At 32.5% G+C, this 22,220-nt stretch overlaps 1 protein-coding gene across 1 annotated transcript in view; it reads left to right on the top strand.

The window, feature by feature from the left end:
* Positions 1 to 22,220, top strand: part of LOC146999053 (retinol dehydrogenase 12-like) — a 45,101-nt gene that overhangs the window by 10,528 nt on the left and 12,353 nt on the right. The window contains exons 2-4 of the mRNA XM_085813259.1: positions 2,524 to 2,767; positions 12,405 to 12,644; positions 21,595 to 21,684. Of these exons, the coding sequence (XP_085669385.1) occupies positions 2,569 to 2,767; positions 12,405 to 12,644; positions 21,595 to 21,684 (529 nt within the window). The 5' untranslated portion in view covers positions 2,524 to 2,568. The remainder of the gene's footprint in view (positions 1 to 2,523; positions 2,768 to 12,404; positions 12,645 to 21,594; positions 21,685 to 22,220) is intronic.

The following is a 22,220-nucleotide window of genomic DNA, read 5'->3' as shown; positions in this document are numbered from 1 at the left end:
GCATGTGGATACCCAAATTTGAAATGTGTTTTATTATCTATTTCATATTTTATAAAATTTTAACTAGTTTTTGATTAACAAACTCAACGATTTCGAAGGGAGCATTGGCAACACTGTACTGGTAAGTGCAATCTCTCTTAACTGAAGGATAAAATCAAGTGTCTTTTTTTCGATGATTTTGCTATTGCTCATTTATCAGTTATTGTCAACAGGCAATCAACCCTTTAGATTATAACTTCTCGCTTTGTAAGTGGACAAATAAAATTTATTGAATTTTAATTTGTATTGATGGAAGTTGACTGAAGTTAAAACAATAACTCTCCGTCATTTAGAAATCAACTCTTAGGGAAGTACCATTAGGTAAACACATTTTTAAGAATACGTTAAGTATTAAAGTTATAAATTTTCAAAAAATTTTTCGAGAAAAGCGAAACTATTACTACCGTGCATTTTCTTGACCAACAAAATCAATTTAATTTTCATCTGCTTAAGCGCATTTTAGCTGATTGAATTCCACTAAAAACACTTCCCTTATATACAGTGTCTCAAAAAAGTGATGGGACACTTGTGCTTTACAAAAGGAAACTGCAATAAAATAAATTTAAAAAACATGTAAAATTTTTTGTGGGTGTGTTTCATACTTAAATTTAGTAACAATTATTACATAACATACATTTTCTCAAAATGTTAAAATATTAATTTAATAAAAATACAATTGTTTAGAACGGAGCAGAAAATGGCTCACTTAAGTGATGGGACACTTACTTTTCCATCAAATATTTATCAAAAAATTTTACTTTTTAAAAGGTTTTAATATTTTGTTGGATTTTCCTTTTACTTTTAAAACATCTTCTTGGGATGGATTCGACTAATTTTTTTGGGATTTCTGGAGTGATTTTACCTCATTCTTCTTGAAGCACCGATTTTAATTGTTGTTTTGAAGAAATGGTGTGTTTGCGAACTCTTGATTCCAATTCTTCCCAAATATTCTTTATGGGGTTTAATTGTGGAGATTGTGGGGGTGTTTTTATTATTTCAGGGCAGTTATACAGCAGCCAGAGTCTAACGTTCAAAGCACTGTGCTTGGGGTCATTGTCCTGGTAGAATTTAAAATCGTTAGGAAGGTTCAATTTTCGTGCTGAAGATTTCAAATTTTGATTTAAAATGTCAATATACTTGTACTGATCCATTATACTGTCAATAAAAAGAAGATTACTAACTCCAGAGGACGACATACACCCCCATACCATAACTCCTCCTCCACCATGTTTTACTGTTGGCACCAAGTTCTGTTTGCGAAATTTTTCCTTGGGTTTTCTCCACACCAAGATTCTACCGTCAGAACCAAATATATTAGATTTACTCTCATCAGCAAATATAACTTCATTCCAGTAATCAGAATTCTTATTTATGTTGGATTTTGCGAAAGCCAGTCTGAGTTTTCTATTCTTTTCACTTACGAAGAATTTTTTCCGGGCTGCTCTACCGTGATATCCAGTAGATCGAATTACTCTTCTAATAGTCTCAGAATTAACAATTACTCCATATAATGCTTGTAAATCAGCAGCAACTTTAGGAGCACTCATTCTTGGATTTTTTTTTTTTTTTTTTAATATTTCGAACGATAATTCGCTTTATTCCATTGGATAGCTTTGATGGTCGGCCAGGTCTTCTTTTATCCTGAATCATATGATTCTTTTTATATCGTTTAATGATATTGAAAACTGTTGAATGACTGAAGTTAACTGTTTCAGTAGTTTCTCTAATAGATTTTCCACGTTCAATATGCAAATTAATAACTAATTTTCGAATTCCAGGCAAAGTTTCTTTTCGTTTAGCATTCATTGCTGCACAGAGCTAAAAAACACAAAAATTCCAAAACAAACTGGAGAGAAATACTGCAGACGATTTTATAAATTATTGGCAATTGATTTTGAGTAAAAATAAATACTCCAAAAGATATTTTTATTGCTTACTTCAGACGATTTTTGTTGCATAGTACGTAGTGTCCCATCACTTATGTGAGCCATTTTCTGCTCCGTTCTAAACAATTGTATTTTTATTAAATTAATATTTTAATATTTTGAGAAAATGTATGTTATGTAATAATTGTTACTAAATTTAAGTATGAAACACACCTACAAAAAATTTTACATGTTTTTTAAATTTATTTTATTGCAGTTTCCTTTTGTAAAGCACAAGTGTCCCATCACTTTTTTGAGACACTGTATATATATTTACATTAAAATAGAAATAACGAAAATAAAAAGTATTGAAGAAGAGAGCCAGTAAAATTTTTTGTCTAACATCCATATAGCGTGATTTCGAAAAGGGAGTCATTTCGTCTTGAAGTATCTCTTGAACGCTGTTAGGAGGTGATTTATTTCCCTTATGAATTATACATTCACCGCTATAACATGAAATAAGGAAAAACAATGCTTTCTTACAGAGGGGAAGAATACGTCTAATTTTCGGAGTTGATGATTAATTTATAATTCATTGCTTTTCTCTCTTCCTTTTCAGGACTCACAGATGAACTCTGAGCATATAATCTGAAGACACAACAGCATGGAGGCTATGCACATTTGCTTGGCTACGGTTAGAGATTTATCTTATCTGATTATCACCTACTCCCCATACTCACTGGTTGCAGGTTTCGCCGCTTTCATTTTCCTTCTGCGATTTTATTGTTGGCTCACGCTAGGCATTTGTGATTGTAAAGAGAGTATGGAAGGAAAAACTGTTGTGATAACTGGAGCATCCTCAGGTGAGTATTTTTGTTAACTATCACTTTACAGAGCATATGCCCATGGACCTTATAAGAAACAGACCAACCCAAATGGCTTTTCTTCCTCTTCTGACGCATTCCCGGCTATCACCTCGATCACATCCGGAGAAGTAGGGTCGACTTGCAAAAACGTACAATGGTTGGCTATTGCAGTGTGTATAATTGTCAAGTAAGAGTTGGTTGTAGCGCCTCATTTCAAAAATTAGAATTTTTAGATATTTTTATTTTTGAAATTGAGATTGATTTTGAAAAATTTAGCATATTTATCAAGCATAATTAACGTTCCAAATAATTACAAAGGTGTTGTATACTTTCAGGTCTGGCTATTTTTTAGCGTTTCCTATGCTGTAAGGAAATTTGTAACTACTTCTTTTAGAAAATAGTATTTTAAATCTGAATAGAAAATTTCAAACAAAGAATTTTCTCTTATAATTTTCATTGGTGTAAATAAGAAAAAATACTAAAATACCTAAAAATGAATTTTTGAAAGTTTTTTATTAAAATTCTAAGTGGTGCTGCTTTATTAAGATTATAGATGAATATCATAGCTTTTTTATAAAAGAGTTTTATTTCAATTATATTTCACAATACATCATAGTGATAAATAAACCTTAATAATTTTATACATTTAATTCTAATGTCAAAATCGTAAACTGTAATAATTGATTGTGCTAACATTTTATAGTGATTATTTTTTTTAATTTAAATCTAGTTGTGCATAAGATTTTTTTATTTACTGTGAATTTAATTTATTAGTTGAAAGGGGCGGTAGCCCAGAAAGGCTGTTAGTTTCGAAACGGCATTTTGCGCTGTTTCATTATAAACCTCCGTTTCACTTTGCAAATTGTTGCCACCAAATATTATCACCTTGGATTATATTTAAAGAAAATTAATAATGAATAATCTGCATGAATATATGTATGTTTCTCGCACTGTGAAAAAATGGCCGTATCTAGAGCCATCAAATTTTGAATAACGTAATACTCTACCCGAACAGCCGAATTTCGAATTTGTTTTAATATATTTCATATTTTGTAAAACTTTAACGAATTTTTGATTAAGAAACTCAACGAATTCAAAGCGATAAAGATGCTGTTTTCAAATATTTTGTGATACTGCTGTTGAATTGAATTTTGTGTGGTTTTCGTGCGAAGAACGTGATATTCAATAAATAGCGGTAACACACAAATCGCTAAAAAAAAGTCCCTTTGAGCGTAACATAAAATCTGAGTGCTTCCAGATTTTATTTATTTATTTATTTATTTTCATTACACTGAGAAAAGCTTATGCTCCGAATTTTATGAATTATTAAAATAAATAATCATCTTATGATGTTAATAATTAATGATCATATGATCAAATAAATGATCGTCTTGTAATGTTATAGTAATTTTAAAAACCCAGCCTGAAAATCCTCGTAAAAATGTATTTCATCGAAAATATCCATTTTGACCGCTATCGAATGCAATTTAACGATGTTTATGCGTGACATCTGTATGTAAGGACAGAATAAAGAACTCTTTTCCCCAAACGAACTATAAAACTGTTTTAAAATGGATTCAGAAGAGATTTTTTTCGTGGCATCGGTACGTGAAATTCGAGGAAATACGTTTAAATGAAATGCAGCAAAAAATGCGCATAATTTAAAATTCCATACAAGGAAAGCATGTGGTGTACACATCAGGTTTTTAAAAAATTATTATTATAGCATAAGGAATGTAATGTTAATATAGTGCGAAAAGATTTCAGCAAAATAGCTATATATAAAAATAGAGGAAATGTAGTAATTTATCTATGCCGAATTGGACATTAAAATGCATTGCATAATTCATGTTATTATTTCTAAATTTCAAGAAAGAATAGTGTACGAATGAAAATTACGAGTATCAGTAACCTTCAAGTAACCTTCTGTATGGTTTAGAGTAGGGGTTTTCCACCTGTGGCCTGCTGAAGGCATTTTAGTGGCCTCACATTTGAATATGAAGAAACATTGAAGAATTTTAAGAAATTTTGATTTCAAGAAAAATTGCCTTGTTAACTTTTTGTCGGGGGGGGGGACTTTTTCTCTTATTCTTGATATTTAAAGCATTTTATTGATATGCCTGATATTATTTGAGATAAAAGTTTCTGAAAATGATCTCAATGATTTTAACCCTTTAACTGTCAAGTTATTTTGATGATTTGGGTACACAAATTGTCAAATTTTTTTATTGCAAAAACCAAATGTTTAATACAAAAGAAAATATACTTAAGTAGTTAAAAATTGATATTTTGACGTACATGGGTAAAATTTTTAAAGTTTTGTAGCCACTGCATATTTTCTTTGAGGCAGCTGTCACTCAACATGGCAGTTGCAAAGTTCGCTTCTAGTGGAGCATTATTTTCTAAAAATGAAAAAATTAACTATTTTCTAAAACATAAATAAATATAAGTGAATACCTATTAGTAGTTCAGTAATTCAGTCTTGTGTGGTACAACTGGAAACACTTTTCCAAGCACAAACCAACTCCACAATCACTACACCAGAATCGTGATTCCTTCCTTATCTTTTCCCCATTTTTATCCTTTTTCGAACAACACACTTTGCACTATCTTGTAGGCTCACGTTTCGCAGGAATAGGAGGAAAATGGGATATAAAATGTAGTTCAGTAAGACGGGCAGGGTTATCTATTGTAGGTGGTCTGCCAACATTCTTTTGTCCAGAAGTTGCATCATCATATTTATGTAAAAGCTCTTCTACAACTTGGATTCGAAATTCTAAAAATGCAATACGTTTCCCAACTACATTTTTATAGAGCAAATATGAGTTCCAGAGTACCTTGTCTAGTAAATGTAAAAGTATCGTTTTATAATATTTTATCTGACGTTTTCGGATTGTTGGATGAAAGGATATTTCCTGATCACAGCGATCTACACCACCCATAGTTAGACCGTAATTAGAAACAATCTTCGGCTTGAGTATATCTCCATTTTTTATTTTTGAGGCTGACCATGGAAGTATCATGAATACTGCTCATCAAACACACATCCTTCATCTTCGGTTGAAGAATCTAAATCATCTATATAACGTTTCAAAGAACTGGACGCTATTTTACAACAAAAAGATCCCATGCACCTTGAACCAAATAACCTCTAACCTTTGAAATCTTCAGTAAAGTGCTGTCATCTATTGAACTGAGCGCACATTAACTTTTCCCGAGATACAGTCGGGTTTGACAAAGAGATGAAGCCGAAATAAACGTCTCCCGATATATATTCGGGTGTAACAATACGATGCACTCAAAAAAAAAATTACCCCGAATAATACTCGGGCGTGACATTTTCGAACACTAGTGCTGTGCCCGAGATTATCTCTCGGGCATGACAGTTAAAAGGTTAACTACCGCTTACTGGGAAAAGATCTACTTGTTCATAATCTTTATTACTTTATGAAAGCTTTTGAGACAAAATTAATCCTGTCTGTAAGTCAGTTGCTAAATAAGAATTCCATCCTTTTTCGAACAACACACTTTGCACTGTTTGCACTTTTTTTCGAACAACACAAAATAGATGGAGTGTGTGAAGGACTCTACAACATGGAATTCAAATAATTATGTGCAATGCATTTCAAATTTGAAAGAAGAATTCAAAAGCAGATTTTCCGATTTCCGTGAAAATGAAATTTTTATCAGAATGTTATCCTCGCCATTTTCAGTAGACGATGGAAGTGTTCCACCTGAACTTCAATTAGAATTTATAGATTTACAGTGTGACTCTGCAGTAAAATGCAAGTTCTTGAAAATCCTACATTAATTGATTTTTATTCGAAGTCCGTGACCAAAGACAAGTATTCAGGTATTCGTAAACATGCACCCTTCCTGTCTTCTATCTTTGGTAGTACCTAAATACGTGAACAACTTTTTACGGATTGCAACAACGCAGATTAAACCGTATACTGAAGCTAATCAAGAATAAACAATGTCAAATTTTGCATTAAAAATAAAGTAACTACAATCTCCCGCCAGTAATGTAAGGTTTTATTTTTTTCCCCGTAAATGCATTTTGTAACATCGTTCTGTGCAATTATTTTTATACTTTTTCCCCATTGTTAAAAAAAAAAAAAAAAAAAAAAAAAAATGTTGCAAAAAGTTTAAATTCGATTTCCGTATGACGTTTTGGAACCAATTTATATATATACAAATCTGTAACACTAACTCTTCGCTTAGAATGAATTGTAGTCTTGCAAAACAAATCTCCCTTTTTTATATAAATTTTCTGACTATGCTGTTTTTTTTGACAGACATGTGGCCCGCGGATCTTTGTGAATTTATTGGTGTGGCTCTCGGACGTGAAAGGTTGAAGACCCCTAGTTTAGAGTATGATATATGTGTGTATGAAACAATTATAAGGTACCTTCTCCCTCCTTTCCCCATGCCTGTTGTGACTAATCTCACTTGCCTGACTTCATCAGAACAATTCCACGAATTCATCTTAGCAAAGAATACAAGAAAACGCTTGTCGTTGGCAAGAGCTTCGGCTCCATGTAGGTGACAGTACGATTTTGCCCAGTTCCACCCCAATTTTAAGGTAGAGCACTTCGGGAAAAAGGGTTCGAGGGTCTCCCATCCTCTTCTCCTACCACAAAACCACACGAGGGGACTTTCAGCTCGCCATATATTTAGAGTGCCCTCATGCCGCGAAGACACTACACATTTACAAACATCCATGCCTTCTCCGGCATTCGAACCCGGGCCCTTCGGTACGGTAGTCAGACCATTCCGTTCGGGCGACTTTGTGGCGTAAATGAAAGCACATTTGATGCGTATTCGGTCGGTCCGAAGTTCGAATCTCGGCGAGATCATTGGAGATTTCTTCAGTTTCCTGACGTAGAAAATTCTGAGTGACTTTAGAAGTGGCATTTTAAGATCAAAGAGGCTACTGACATTCAATTTAAAGAAAAAATTAATTTACAGAATTTTTAAACTTCTAATTCTGTTGAGAATTCTGCTTTAATTCTTCTTCCAATTAATTAATTAACTGAGCAAATTGGCTCTTAAAATAATTAGACCAACAACTTTAATTAATTAATTAATTAAACAGTTTCTGTTGTGTAGCCGAAATTTATAATAAGATTTAATTAATTTAATGACTCTACAACAGAAAGCATCGGTCGAATATGATCCCAGACCAAGTCACTATGCCCACTGAAATGCTGAAATCAATGTGATGGAATAAAAGAGTGACTGTCAGGGTCGGCGATAGGTTTCTGCGGCCGGCATAGTTTCTGAATTTAAAATTATGCCACCTTACGGAAATTCCTACGGAAATGGACGTCGGCGTTGTATCAGTGAAAAACATTCTGTATGGAAAGATCGAAATTTTGTGCCAAGTTTTTATTCTGAATATTCAAGGCAGAAATAAAGAAATACCACCGAGCTGAATAATATATAGACCTGCTCTCCATGATAAATGCCGATATATATATATATTTTAATTCGTAGCTAGAGTCAGGAGATGAAACATGGCTTCTTGAATGTGATTCAGAAACGAAACAAAAGAATTGGTGTAGAAGCACAACGGATCAATAACGACGCGGTAATTTCAGAAATCTGTCAGGAAGATTAATAAAGAATAAAGAACCATTACTGCTTATTAATTATATCCTAATATCATGATAACAGATGTTTGTTATGCGAGCCTGCCGAGTCAGTTTGAGCAACTCATAAGATAAAAACGCCGTGGCAAACTCGGAAAAAAAAAATGTTTTGCTTTTACATGGCAAGCGTACCAAGTTCAGAGCCTGCCGAGTCAGTTTGAGCAACTCATAAGATAAAAACGCCGTGGCAAACTCGGAAAAAAAAAATGTTTTGCTTTTACATGGCAAGCGTACCAAGTTCAGAACTCCAAAACTACTATTTAGCAGTACGAATTTTAACTTTTCCCCCATCTACCGTATACACTATGCCTGTCCATAAATGACTTCTTTTGGTTAAAAAAAAGCTGATGTACACCACATAATTTCCTTGTAGAGAATATTAAATTATACGCATTTTTTCCTGCATTTAAATTTAAACTTACTTCATCGAATTTCATCACAGATATGTTTCTCATTCAATGAATTCCGTTCTCACTTCGCGGCAAGGCAAAAATACCATAAAACCTCAAAATATCTTTATTAAAAATTGAAAGGTATAGAAAAACATAAAACACCAAATACAGTTAAAACAATTAAAACAACAATTTTTACAAATAAAATTACAGTTTCTAGGCCAAAGCACGGCCAGCAGGCAGGAAGGCAGATTTTTCGGTGCGCAAAACTAAAAGTTTTCTTTTGCTCCCACTCGGCAAAAAGACACTGAAGGTGCAGAAAGACTTAATTCACTATATAAACAAATATGTCTACAATAATAAAAAAAAAAGACTTAAAATAACATTTAAATTACACTGCACTTAAAATAACATTAAAATTTTTGATAATTCTGCAACTATTGCATGCAGATTAATTAAACAACATAATACAATCATTCTTTAAACAAAAAATGTGCAATTTACCAACATATAATCAACATTTCTTTAGTGAATAAATTATTATATATAATATATATATATACTTTTGGTGCGGCCGATTGCAGCCAGAAAGGAAGTTGCACAACTAAATGGTATAGCAGTCCTATATACAAAATTTCAACGTTTTACTACTCCCCATTCTTGAGTTATGCGAGATACATACATACGTACATACAGACGCCACAAAAAAACTCTTCTGAATACTTTTTTAATCATTTTTATAACTCGTTTGGGGCAAAAGAGTCCTTTATTCTGTCCTTACGTATAGATGTCACGCAAAAACAGCGTTAAATTGCATTCGATAGCGGTAAAAATGGATATTTTCGTTGAAATATGTTACGCGGAATTTTTCGTGATTACAATACTTCCTTTACTTCGTACAAGGAAGTAAAAATTATCTCAGAGGATTTCTTATTGTTTCAAAAACTAAAGCATCATTAGCATGATTCACATTACAACGACGGTGATAATTTGAAAGACTCCATTCAGAAAAGTTTGAAGGCTGTAACAAAACATTTTTTTATTTTCATTTATTTTATTTATTTATTTTCTTCTCTAAAATCTGCTGTTAAACGAATCGCGAAAGGTGTGTCGAAGTCAAAGAAACCTGCAAAGAAAATTGAGAAAGTAATTTTAGATACAAGTGCGTTAGATTTAAACCTTATTGAACACCTCCACTCTTCGTAAATGGAAAATTTCATACATCAAAGTAAGACAGCCTTTAATACATTAATGTATTTAATGATATTTTATTTATTGAAAATCATATTAAATTACAGAATTTTGTTTTCCCGAAATTTTTTTTAACACTATGAAATTTCCCGAAATTTTTTTTAACACTATTTTTAACACTATTTTGTAACACCATATATTTGAACATGGGAAAAATAGAGATGATTTATGGGGTACCGTATCAGTGATAACTTAAATTAAGATCCTGTACTGTAATTTGATTATATGTCTTGCATATAAATTGTATAAATTGTGGTTCGAGCCTTTTTTCCACAAATGATTGTGAAAGAGAAGAGCATGCAGTTTGCATTTTTTTTAATGCAATTTACATTATCCTTTGTTTAAATCATTATTCTCTTTGAAATGTATCTGACCCGTGGCAGAAACTTTCTTCAGTTGTATGATTGATATAAAATCCACAGTCTGAAATGATCCTCTTCTTGGTCAATGGGATATTTCGCTCCAGTCTAGTCATAGAAAGTTGTTTAAAGTGTATCGGAGGGTCCCCAGTCTTATAAACTATTTCAGCACTATTCATTTCCTTCTGTTATATTTATTAGTTTTCTCATTCTTTATTGACATTATAGGATAGCTGTATTTTTCCATATTTTTTTTTGCCCAAAGGGCGTTAGCCCAGAAAGGCTATTAATTTCATTTTGGCATTTTGCACTGATTCACTTTATCCTTTGATTCACTTTTCAAACTGTTGCCACCAAATATTATCGCCATGTATTATAGTTAAAGAAACTAAATAATGAAGAATCTGCCTGAATGCATGAATGTTTCATTGTGAAAAAACAACTGTACCTAGAGCCATCCAATTTTGAATATCCTAGTCCTCCAATCGAATATGGATACCTGGAAGTCCGAATTTGGAATTTTTTTATGGTCTATTTCATATTTGGTAAAGCTTTAATGAATTTTTGATTAGAAAACTCAAAGATTTAAAAGCTAGCAATGGCAACACTGTACGGAAAAAAAACATTTATATATCCAGCGCGCGCGAGAGACTGTGTATGAGAAATTCTAAAGTTATGTAGTTTGGCTGTTTTTGAATATTTTGTGATTGTCAAATCGCCGAACCCTTAGAACTATAAGATTTTTAGGGGAACACAGTCCCACCCTTAGAAAAATATATTTAAAAATAATATTTATCATAAATCAACAGGTAATAAGTATTTTATATAAGGACTATTAAGGAAAAGTACTTATTAAAATATTTTAACATAAAATTAATGTAATTTATTCATTAACTCATGATTGAAGTATCACCTACCCTCGCATATATTTAATAACTGGGATGTACTTGCATTTTAAAGGTCATTAAATGCAGATTTATATTTTTTACACTAGTCAGCTAGTGACTAGTGTAAAAAACAGATGTCTCACTAGCTGACTAGTGTAATAAACACTAGTCAGCTAGTGAGAGTGCTTTATAATTTTCTTTACAAATTCTTATTTTGACTCGTCGAACCCCGGGGTTCTGCGGAAGACATTTGAAGATCACTTCTGTAGAACACCTCATAGGGAAAAAAAAGAAAAAGAAACTAAACTCATATATTAACTCATGTTTGGAGACTTCAGAATAAGACATTTCATTTCTTGTATCCTTTCTTGCAAGAGACCTCATAGCAGGGAATTTGATTTGATCGGTTTGTTCCTGTATGGGCCCTGAAAGAAAGACATTTGATTTTATAGATCTATCCTTGTAGAGGATATCAAAAATAAAAGTAATTTTATATGAATCTACTTTTTTAAGGGACTTTAGAAAGCGATATTCGATCTTATGCATCCACTCTTTTAGGAGACCTCACAGCATTTATTTAATGGGTCCATTTTTATAGAGGACAATTAAACAAAACATTTTTTATTGTATGGAAATTATTAAATTATTTTAAAAAGACTGCGAAATGAATGGCCTGATTTGATGGGTATATTCTCTATATAGGACTTAAACGCTGTAAGTTAACTTTTTCCCTCCTTCTAGTATGCCTTCGTAGTGTAACTGTAGCACACTCGGCGCGTATTCGAGAGGTCCAGGTTCGAATCCCGGGGAGAATACTGTTCATTTTTCATGTTTCCTGCTTCAAAATAACATAATGACTCTACAGCCCAAGAAACTGGATTCGATAGACAATTCTGAAACAAAACATTTAATGTATCTACACTTAGAGGAATTCCCCTAGAAAATTTTAAAGATTGCTTGTCTCTATTCCATGTCTTACAAATGCTTCAGAGAAGGTTGGCTTAAAGTATTTCGGGAAATTTCATTTAATACGCTTTGAAATGTTTTATTTTTCTAAAGAATGAGAAATAAACTACATTACCTTCCAACAGGTATAGGAAGAGCTACTGCATTCGATTTAGCTAAACGTGGTGCTCGTGTTCTTTTGGCGTGTCGAGATTTGGAAAAGACCGAGAAAGTAGCCGAGGAAATAAGATCTCAGACAAAGAATCGCAATGTAATTGTGAAGCACTTAGATCTCTGTTCCTTCAAATCTATCAGAAAATGCGCTGAAGATATTCTAAAGACTGAAGAGAGATTAGATGTCCTTATCAATAACGCAGGCGTTACAGGTAACCTTTAAACATATCTATTGATAATATTTGATAATTTAATATGTTCGTTTCTTTATTGTGAGACCAAAACAAAATAATTTCATTTCGAGTAAATTCATTTAATAAAAAGTTATAAGAAGAAAAGGTCCCGCTTGAAATCCAACATCTCTTACAATCTTTCTCAAATATTTTTTTCGTTTGGAAATTTTCCTAGATTGTTTTCAAACTCAGTTTTGAAAACTTATATTGTAATTCAGTTGTGATTAAGGTGTTTAATATGGGTACCATATCTAAATGCTGTATTCAAATCAAACATTAAATCTGTTTTTATGTGTTAAATTGCTAGATGTCGTGCTCTGAAAGGGATAAAAAGCGCTTTTTGATGCAAAATTGCTGATTTAACTAGTATAGGAAATTTTGTAGCTAGAATATGTACTTATGCTGAGATTGGTAATATTTGCTTCAAAAACACGTCTGCGAAGTGTCATATAACTATATATATTTTTTATTATTACTGTTGTTAAAAACTAAGATGAAGAATATAAGATATTTTTATGAATCTTCAAAACTTATTATAATGATCTTTTATTTTAATATGTAATTTTCTGTCTATTAGCTGATATTTCTTTTTAAATTTACTAAATATATATATATATATATATAACAAGTGTTCCGCCCTGTTTCAAATTATGCATTTTTGTGCTATTAAATGAGCTGCAGTTTTAATAACATTCTTTACTAAGTATTTGTTTAAAATGTATTTTTTAAATTCTTTCTTATTCACAGTGATAACATGCTAATAATGACGACAAATGGCGAAATATGGCGAAACGTATTTTGTGAAATATTTTTGTTTTATTGGTTTTTTGTGACAGATTATAAAGTATAATTTTAAGATTTCCATTTTAACTTTATTACATAATTTGGTAGTATAATTTTTTAGTAGTTTGAATATTTCTGGAATCGAGCGTTATAGTGCGTCATGCAGGGAAATAAATAAGTTGGATTATTTGAAGTTAAAGAAATAAAATAAATATGATAAAAACTTGTAGAACAAAAATCTTTCAAAAACTATTCGTTATAAGTGCTTTAATTAACATGTAATAAATGACACAAAATAGGTAACAACAATAAATTATGTATCAGCACCAACAAATTGTAAATTGAATAAATTTCTGTATAGTTAGGTCATCCAAAAACGAAAAGCTATTTTCTAGCTAGTTAAATAAAATATTACAAACACATTTTTAAGTTATTAAATTTGTCAATTTGTGCAACATATAAATGGAAATCTGTCCCTACATCTTTCAATGAAATATGGAAGTAATTTTTCGTAATGTATTGTTCTAATATCAGAATAACAAAGGCAGCTATTAGTTCACTTAGTGTGAGCCCAAAACCAATCAATTCTAAAACAAAGGAAGTAAATATTTAGAATTGCAAATACACTGAATGCCACTTAATTTTACGGACTGCATTTATAGTGAATACTGTGGTTGTTTTTAATCAGTCGTTTCACCTGCCAGTATGGATAATTCTGATTCAGATGCCTTTCATCGCGAACAAATAGTGGAACAAATAATTAAATAGGACATCGAATTTCCGAAATCACCAGAGAACTAGGATTTTCAAGGTCAACAGATTCGAGAGTATACCGAAAATACACGGAATAGTGGGGAAAAACCTAGCGATCGAGGAAACTGCAAAGGACAAATATCCTTGAACAAGCATGGTGCGAGACAACTCAGCCGTATTGTATGCAGCTTTCGAAGCCAAACATTAGCTCAAACTACCACCCATATGAATCAGGGCACTAATTATAAACGGAACGTGTAACGCTTGCTTCACTGTATGGACTACAGAAGCCGTAGACCCACAAGAGTACCAATGATCAATGCACACCATCGGGCTGCATGTTTTGCTTGGGTAAGGAATACAAAGAATGTATTCTAGAGGACTGGAAACGAGTAGCATGGAGTGACGAGTCTCGATTCGAACTATTTAACATCGATGGGAGGATGAGAATATAGCGTCATATAGCGTCAGGCTCATGAAGCCAGGGATCCTGCATACCAGGTTGGAACTGTAAAAGGCTATGGCTGCTCATTCATGACCTGGAGTGTTTCCTCTGGGCAGTGTTTTGGAACTTTGCTACTTGTGACAATCTCTTTCAATGCGATTCCGTACGTAGAATTGCTAGAGGGTCACATATATTCATTTATGTTGTCCTATCATTCACACGGAAATGAAGTACTGCACCTCTCACAGGTTCTGCTTGGCTACTGCCTGGTTGATGAGAATTCCTCTGACATCTCTGTCATGATTTGGCCACCTAGAAGCCCTGACTTAAATTCTATTAAGTATCCATTAAAAAAATAATAACTCAGTTTATTCTATGTTGTTATCATATGTTTCATTCTCCTCAGAAAGATATGATAATACTCCCGATATATTTCAGACAACGGGAATTGAGAGAGCCTTTTACTAGACATCTGGTACGATACAAACCCGATGTAGACAGATGCTCGATGTTGCCCGTTTAATATTTGTCAAACTTCAATCTTTGAGATTGATTTAAGATTTTCTCAAGGTATATTGCGTTTTAAGATACAAAATGAGCAGTTCCGTTTCTACTCTTGCCTCTTGAATATTAAACAAGAAAGCAATAAAAAATAAAAACAATTTTAAAAAATCTGAAAGCTTTCAGATTTTATATTACACAGATTTACAATATTTATTTTATTTATATTAACGTTTTGTGTGTTACCTTTATTCGCTAAATATTATGGTCTTTGGGATGTATTGAGAAAAGTGTCAAAGCACATCACATAACACTAACGACTCTTGCTGAAATATGACACCTCTAGCCGATGTTTGGCAATCCATTCCCGTGGAATGCTTCCGCCTTCAATGATTCTATGCCTTGTTGTGTGGCAGTCGTTATCAAGACCAGAGGAAGCCCAACTCGTTATTGACTTGCTATCCCTAATTCAATGGCACTTCAGTGTAATTCTTTACCGTCTTGGAATCCAACGAATAATTTATTGAAGATTTCTGCATAATTATTGCTCGTCTGGGAAAAAAAAAAAAATGCACCAGCTTTGGTCTTTGATGTTCGGTGGAGGATGACATTATGCTGTTGGGCTAGTTTTCATGATTCGAATCCAGCCTCTAAATTCCAGTGGCAAGCATGCTTAGTTCTGCAGATTGTACAGGCACTTTATCAAATCTTTTCACCAACAATACGGTGAATGAAGTCCTTATTTCCAGCAATATGATATGATTCTAATATTTTAATTAGCATCTTTTCTTGCATCAAGATGTATTGCATATTTTCATACAATAAATAGATCTTTGTAGGGATAATTTTATGAAGAGCATCTGTTGAAGAAATTGATGGAATGTTTAAAGCCTAGATCTCTAACTTAATTGAATAAATTTGGATGCCAGATTAGACGCCAGCTTGGAACACAAAGAATGGAGTAACGTAATTTAAACTGTCTTCCACCAAATGGTTATTAGATGCTCACTCTTATTGATGTTTTTAATTAAATTAGCAAAATTCAATATTTTACCCCAGAGGGCATTAGCCCAGAAGAGCTACTAATTTCTTCCTAAGTAATTTAAACTAATTCATTTTGCGTTGAAAACTTTAAAACTCTGAATCACTTTTCAAATTGTTGCCTCCAAATATTACAGCCCTGTATTACATTTAAAGAAATTAAATAATGAAGATTCTGCAGAAATGCATGTATGTTTCTCGCATTGTGATAAAACAACGGGACCTAGAGCCATCAAATTTTAAATAACGTACGTCTCTCCCTGAATATGGGCATCTGGAAGCACAAATTTGAAATATGGAATTTGTTTTATTATCTATTTCATATTTTGTAAAGCATGTATGACTTTCTGATTAAGAAACTCAACGATTTCAAAGCGAGCAATGGCAACACTGTACGGGAAAAGAAAAAAAAAAATCTCAAGCGCGCGAGACTGTGTATCGAAAATTGTAAAGATATGCTGATTTTAAATTAGTTTGCGATATTGCTGTTGAATTGAATTTTATGGTTTAAGTGCGAAGATCATAATATTTTGTGAATAAAGGTAACACACAAAACGTTAATATAAATAAAATAAATATTGTAAATCTGTGTAATATAAAATCTGAAAGCTTTCGGATTTTTTTTAATTGTTTTTATTTTTTATTGATTTTTTGTTTAATATTCAAGAGGCAAGAGTAGAAACGGAACTGCTCATTTTGTATCTTAAAATGCAATATACCTTGAGAAAATCTTAAATCAGTCTCAAAGATTGAAGTTTGACAAATATTAAACTGGCAACATCGAGCATCTGTGACTGACCTGATATAAAATACCTTTCTAAGAATGGAAACTACGTCGGGTTTGTATCGTACCAGATGTCTATATACGTCTAGTATATAGAACGTCTAGTAAAAGGTTTTCTCAATTCCCGTTGTCTGAAATATATCGGGAGCATTATCATATGTTTCTGAGGAGAATGAAGCATATGATAACAACATAGAATAAACTGAATTATTATTATTTTTTTTTAACCGAGAGGAGTAGATGGCCATGTGTGCGTATACTTTTAATTAAATAATGAGCCATTATATTGTAAGGATCTTAAGTTTTACTAACGTTTATTTTATTTTAAAACTTTACTATTACTTCTTATTTTCCTCTTCCGGCTAGAATTAAATGTGTTTACTTGTTTATGCAAATTATACTTGCTAACGCCCAAGTATTTAAGTTGTGGTTTTTGCCAAGAGTTAGAGAGAGGGGGAGGAGCCTTGCCACTGTATTCCGCACGAGTTTTCAATCAGCTGCTGTCCGCCGTTAATGCCAGAGGTTTAGTCCTCTTGATATTTTAAAATGTATTGTAGTTCCGGCAGTTTACGTACTACATACGTAATAATTTAAAAGGCCAGTCTTAGCGTTAGGCATTTGTAAACTAATTCAAAGTTAGCTCCTTATTTAAAATTTTAGTTAGTAGTTTTATATTTTTACGTTCAGATCACAAGTGGTTGATATTTGTATCCCGAAGTGCGGGAGCACCTGTAATTTTATATAGAATAAAGGGTAAAATCAACCCTTCCTGCTTGTGTTGTCCATTCCACATATGTTTTGAACATAGCTTGAGTAAACTCCCTGTTCCCATTCAGGACACATCATGTTTCCTAAGCAAATTAAAAGACACACAAGTTCTGATAATATTAGTGAAATTTTTAATAAATTCTAATGAAAAAAAAAATCTGATGTGTACACCACATGACTTCCTTGTACGGAATATTAAATTATACGCATTTTTTCTTGCATTTCATTTACACTTATTGGATTGAATTAAATCTACTTCACCGACAGCGCATAAACCACAATAGAATAAATGCATTCTTTAAAATTCACTCTATTTGTTTACCATAGTGACCCTCTGGCGCTAGATTAATTTAACAGTATTATATTTCGTTCATACGTATTATAATTCAGAATGCACAAAATTTATATCATTTAAAGAATTACCTAATCGTTGCCACATGTTCTATTCAAATACTGTAATAAATCTAGAACGATGTATAAAAGAAATTAATCAAACAAAACAAAAAAGAAACAGCTTTTCACAGACGATTCAGTATTTCTCAGTCAATTAATTCAGTTCTCACTTCGCGAAAAGGCAAAAATACATAAAAACTCAAAATATCTATATTAAAAATTACGAAGTAAATCTTAAACACTTATTTCCTCGAAAAAATTCCAGAAACGATTAAGCATGATTTAATTGGCAATAATAAATGAAGTCGTTATCTTTGTTGTTGCGAAGCTAAGTTTCTCTAGATTGGCAACAAATCCACCAGTCTGCTGTTTCAAATGTAAACAAGCAATGGCCGCCATCAAAAAAATTATTAGGCTTAGCGGCACTTAAACAGCTTGGAAATTGTTGATAATTGTCAAAATTTTGCATTTTTAAAGGCATAAAATCCTTAACCTGAAGATAAGAACAACATAATTCAATCATTTTTAAAGCAAAAAATGTACAATTTACAAACATATAAGAGTAAAGAAACTGAGACCCCTGAGCCGGGTAACAAACTGGATATTTATATACATTTGGTGCGACTGATTGCAACCAAAATACGAGATGCACATCTACATGTTATAGCAGTCCTATACACAAAATTTCAACGTCCTGAGGCTACTCGTTTTTGAGTTATGCGAGATACATACGTATGTACGTACGTACATACGTTTGTACAGACACCACGAAAAATTCTCTTCAGAATTCATTTTAAAGCAGTTTTATAATTTTTTTGGAGGAAAAGAGTATTTTATTCTGTCCTTACGTACAGATATCATGCAAAAACATCGTTAAATTGCATTTGATAGCGGTCAAAATGGATATTTTCGTTGAAATATGCTGCCTGAAACTTTTCGCGACTACAATACTTCCTTTTTACTTCGTACAAGGAAGTAAAAAAAACTGAAAATGATTTATAAATTCATTTATGATGAAATTATTATTATTATTTCATTTCATGATGAAATGATAAAACAAACGCAATGATGTTCCTGATGCATTTCGAACAATTGTGTCAAAAATTTAAATTCGAATTAAAAAAAATAATGAATTATAATAAAATATCTTATCAAATATGCTGCATTTTAAACAAATTCATTTTATACCTTTTTGTTTTAGCCCAGGGTTTCTTAAACGTTTTCAGTCGCGACCCCTTTTTATCGCTGAGATTTTTTCGGGACCCCCAGGACCCTATAATATTTACTAAAACTTTGTGGGACCCCACATAAGTATTGCTCAAATCCGACACACGCGTGAGGAAAACCATCAATTTTTTCACTTGTACTGTAATATACTGCTGTAGTTTTAGGTCATTAACTTTGATAATTTCTAATTCTAAGACATAGAACAATGTGAACATTTTAAATAAGTAAAGGACAAAATGACAGCATCACATGCAAAGCAAGAAAAATGAACGTTTATATTATAAAAAGAATGCATCGAAACGTTTTCGTTTTTTTCTTTGTCTGTATTGTCTTATCTTTATCTATTTTCAGATACATTGTTTTAAAATATTTGGTAATTGTAAAATAACTATAATAAGTTAAAGAAATATCAAAACTGCTAAATTTTTTGGTGACCTCCAGTTTAAGAAACCCTGTTTTAGCCCAAAAGAGACGTTATTCCCGAATGGAATATTAGTCTTGAAACAGCATTTTGTGTTGAATCACTATAAACGGCGAATCACTTTTCCAATTTTGCGACCAAATATTAGCGCCCTGTATTATATTCAAAGAAATAAAATAATGAAGAATCTGCCTGAATGTGTGGATCTTTCTCGCATAGTGAAAAAACAACGCACATAGAGCCATCAAATTCTTAATAACGTAGTCCTGCACCCGAACTTGCACCTGGAAGCCCGAATTCTGAATTTTGAATTTGTTCTATTATCTGTTGCATATTTTGTAAAACTTTGATGTACGGTACGGGAAAAAAAATCTTTTTTAATTCCATCGCGCGAGACTGTCTATCGAAAATTCTAAAGATATGCTGTTTTTAAATATTTTGTGAGTTTGCTCTTGAACAGAATTTTTTGTGGCGTACGCGTCAAGACGTGATATTTAATAAATAAAATAAACGCACAAAGCGGTAATAATAAAAAAGACAAAAGAAAGTTATGTAAAGCCATATTAGTAAGAAAACTGAACATAGCTATGATGAACTGAGGAAAGACTGGAAAAAAAAAAAAAAATATGCTAACAGTTAACACATTGGGAAGTCTAAACATATATTGTTATGCTATTTCAAAATTTTTGTAATTTTGCTATTGAATTTTATATGGCGTATGGGCGAGATAATTATGCTTAATAATAAAGCTAAAAAGACAAAAAAAAAAAAAAAAAAAGGATTAGTAGGAATGTGTGTAACAGCAGACTGGTAGACTGCGAGCTCAACGAGAGCGTAAAAATCCTTAACAAACCCTTTTAGGCGACCTTTAAAATCTGAAACTTTTCAGAATTATTTTTTTTTAAACAACCAGCGTAATTTCAGGTATTTAAACTTCTTTGAATAAATCTTTGAAAAAATATAACACAAAGAAAAACATTGGCTACCACAAAATTGTTCAGCAATTAAACTGAAATTTTGTTCCTGTACAGAGCACGGATTATTTAGATTATGGCAAAACGTCCGAGAGCTATCTTCCTAAGAAAAGAAATGCCTTCGCGAAGGACATTTTAAAGTAAGTTTGTAGAGACATTAGGTATATTTTTTAGGAAGCAGGAAAGATGAAAAATTAGCAACGCCTTCGAGTGGGAATCGAACTGCTGACCTTTGAAGTACACGCCCAGCGTGCAGACCACCACACCACGAAGGCAGGCCGAGAAGGCTCGAGAAATACCTTATATACTCCCCCTTTTAAAGGGCGACTGTGGTTTTTAGGGGATCCAGTTGCCAAATCCTGGGTGTGGAGAGTCATCATCCATCACCCTTTTAGTTCGGGCGCCACTGTAGAGCTATTAGGTTAATTAGAAGTAGGAAAGATGAAAAATTAGCAACGCCTTCGCCGGAAAGCGGGCCACGGACATCTGGAATACACGCCCAGCGTGCAGACCACTACACCACGAAGGCGGAAGAAATACCTTATAAATTCACTTATTTTTGTGACACGGCAGAAATTCTTAAATAGCCAGCTCGTTCGACAGGATTCTAAATAACGTTGAGATACTAACATTCAGCCGTTTCACCGCTTGGGGGCATCATACAGAATAAGTGCTGAAAAATTAAAGCATCTGCTTTCTGAATAGCTGCAATCGTGGAATCAATAACTATTTTCTATTTTTTGAGGAAATTTTGACAAGTTAGAATGTAATCCATGAAATGTTATCTTTCCTAATGTTTATGATTTGTTTATTTATTCATTTATTTTCTTGTTACCCAGGGAGACCACCAGAATTAACTGAAGATGGTTGTGAAAAAGTTATGCAATCCAATTACTTTGGACATTTTCTTTTTACACTGCTTTTAATAGGTAAGCACGTTATTTGAATTCTTTTAAGCTAGAATAAATATTGCTATCCGTAGTGTATTGAAAACCGAAATTTTTCTGAATACTTGATCCTTTTATTACTCGTAGAAATACCTCAACTCAGGCAAAGGTTTTAAAAAATCAGTCCTACGAATTTTATTATATATCTATGATAATTTAGAAATGAAAGTTTAAATAACCATACTAAAAAGGAAACTTTAGTGGCTATGAAAATTAAAATTGTGATTTTTTTGTTATATAATCGCAGTTGTGGACTTCCAGGTATATCTTTACTTAAGCCTAATTTACAGAATTAATGAACTTAATGAATCAATACAAACATCAAGAAGGGTGCACAATAATTTCAAAAATGCATTTCATCTACCTACATAAATTTATTTGGCAATAAAAAATAATTTTAAAAAAAGGTTACGGATTATATGCTCATGGCGCAAAAGCTTACATTAGAAGAGGTAAATTATACGATTGAATCAGAAGGTAATCGACCCCGTTCGAAGGGCATGTTTTCAAAATATTTG

This window comes from Stegodyphus dumicola, chromosome 1, assembly GCF_044657685.1.
Source record: "Stegodyphus dumicola isolate Sdum_Otavi_A_Nest chromosome 1, ASM4465768v1".
NCBI classification, from domain to species: domain Eukaryota; kingdom Metazoa; phylum Arthropoda; class Arachnida; order Araneae; family Eresidae; genus Stegodyphus; species Stegodyphus dumicola.
Note: the sequence above shows the minus strand (reverse complement) of the source record. Positions and strands in the feature narration are given on the sequence as shown.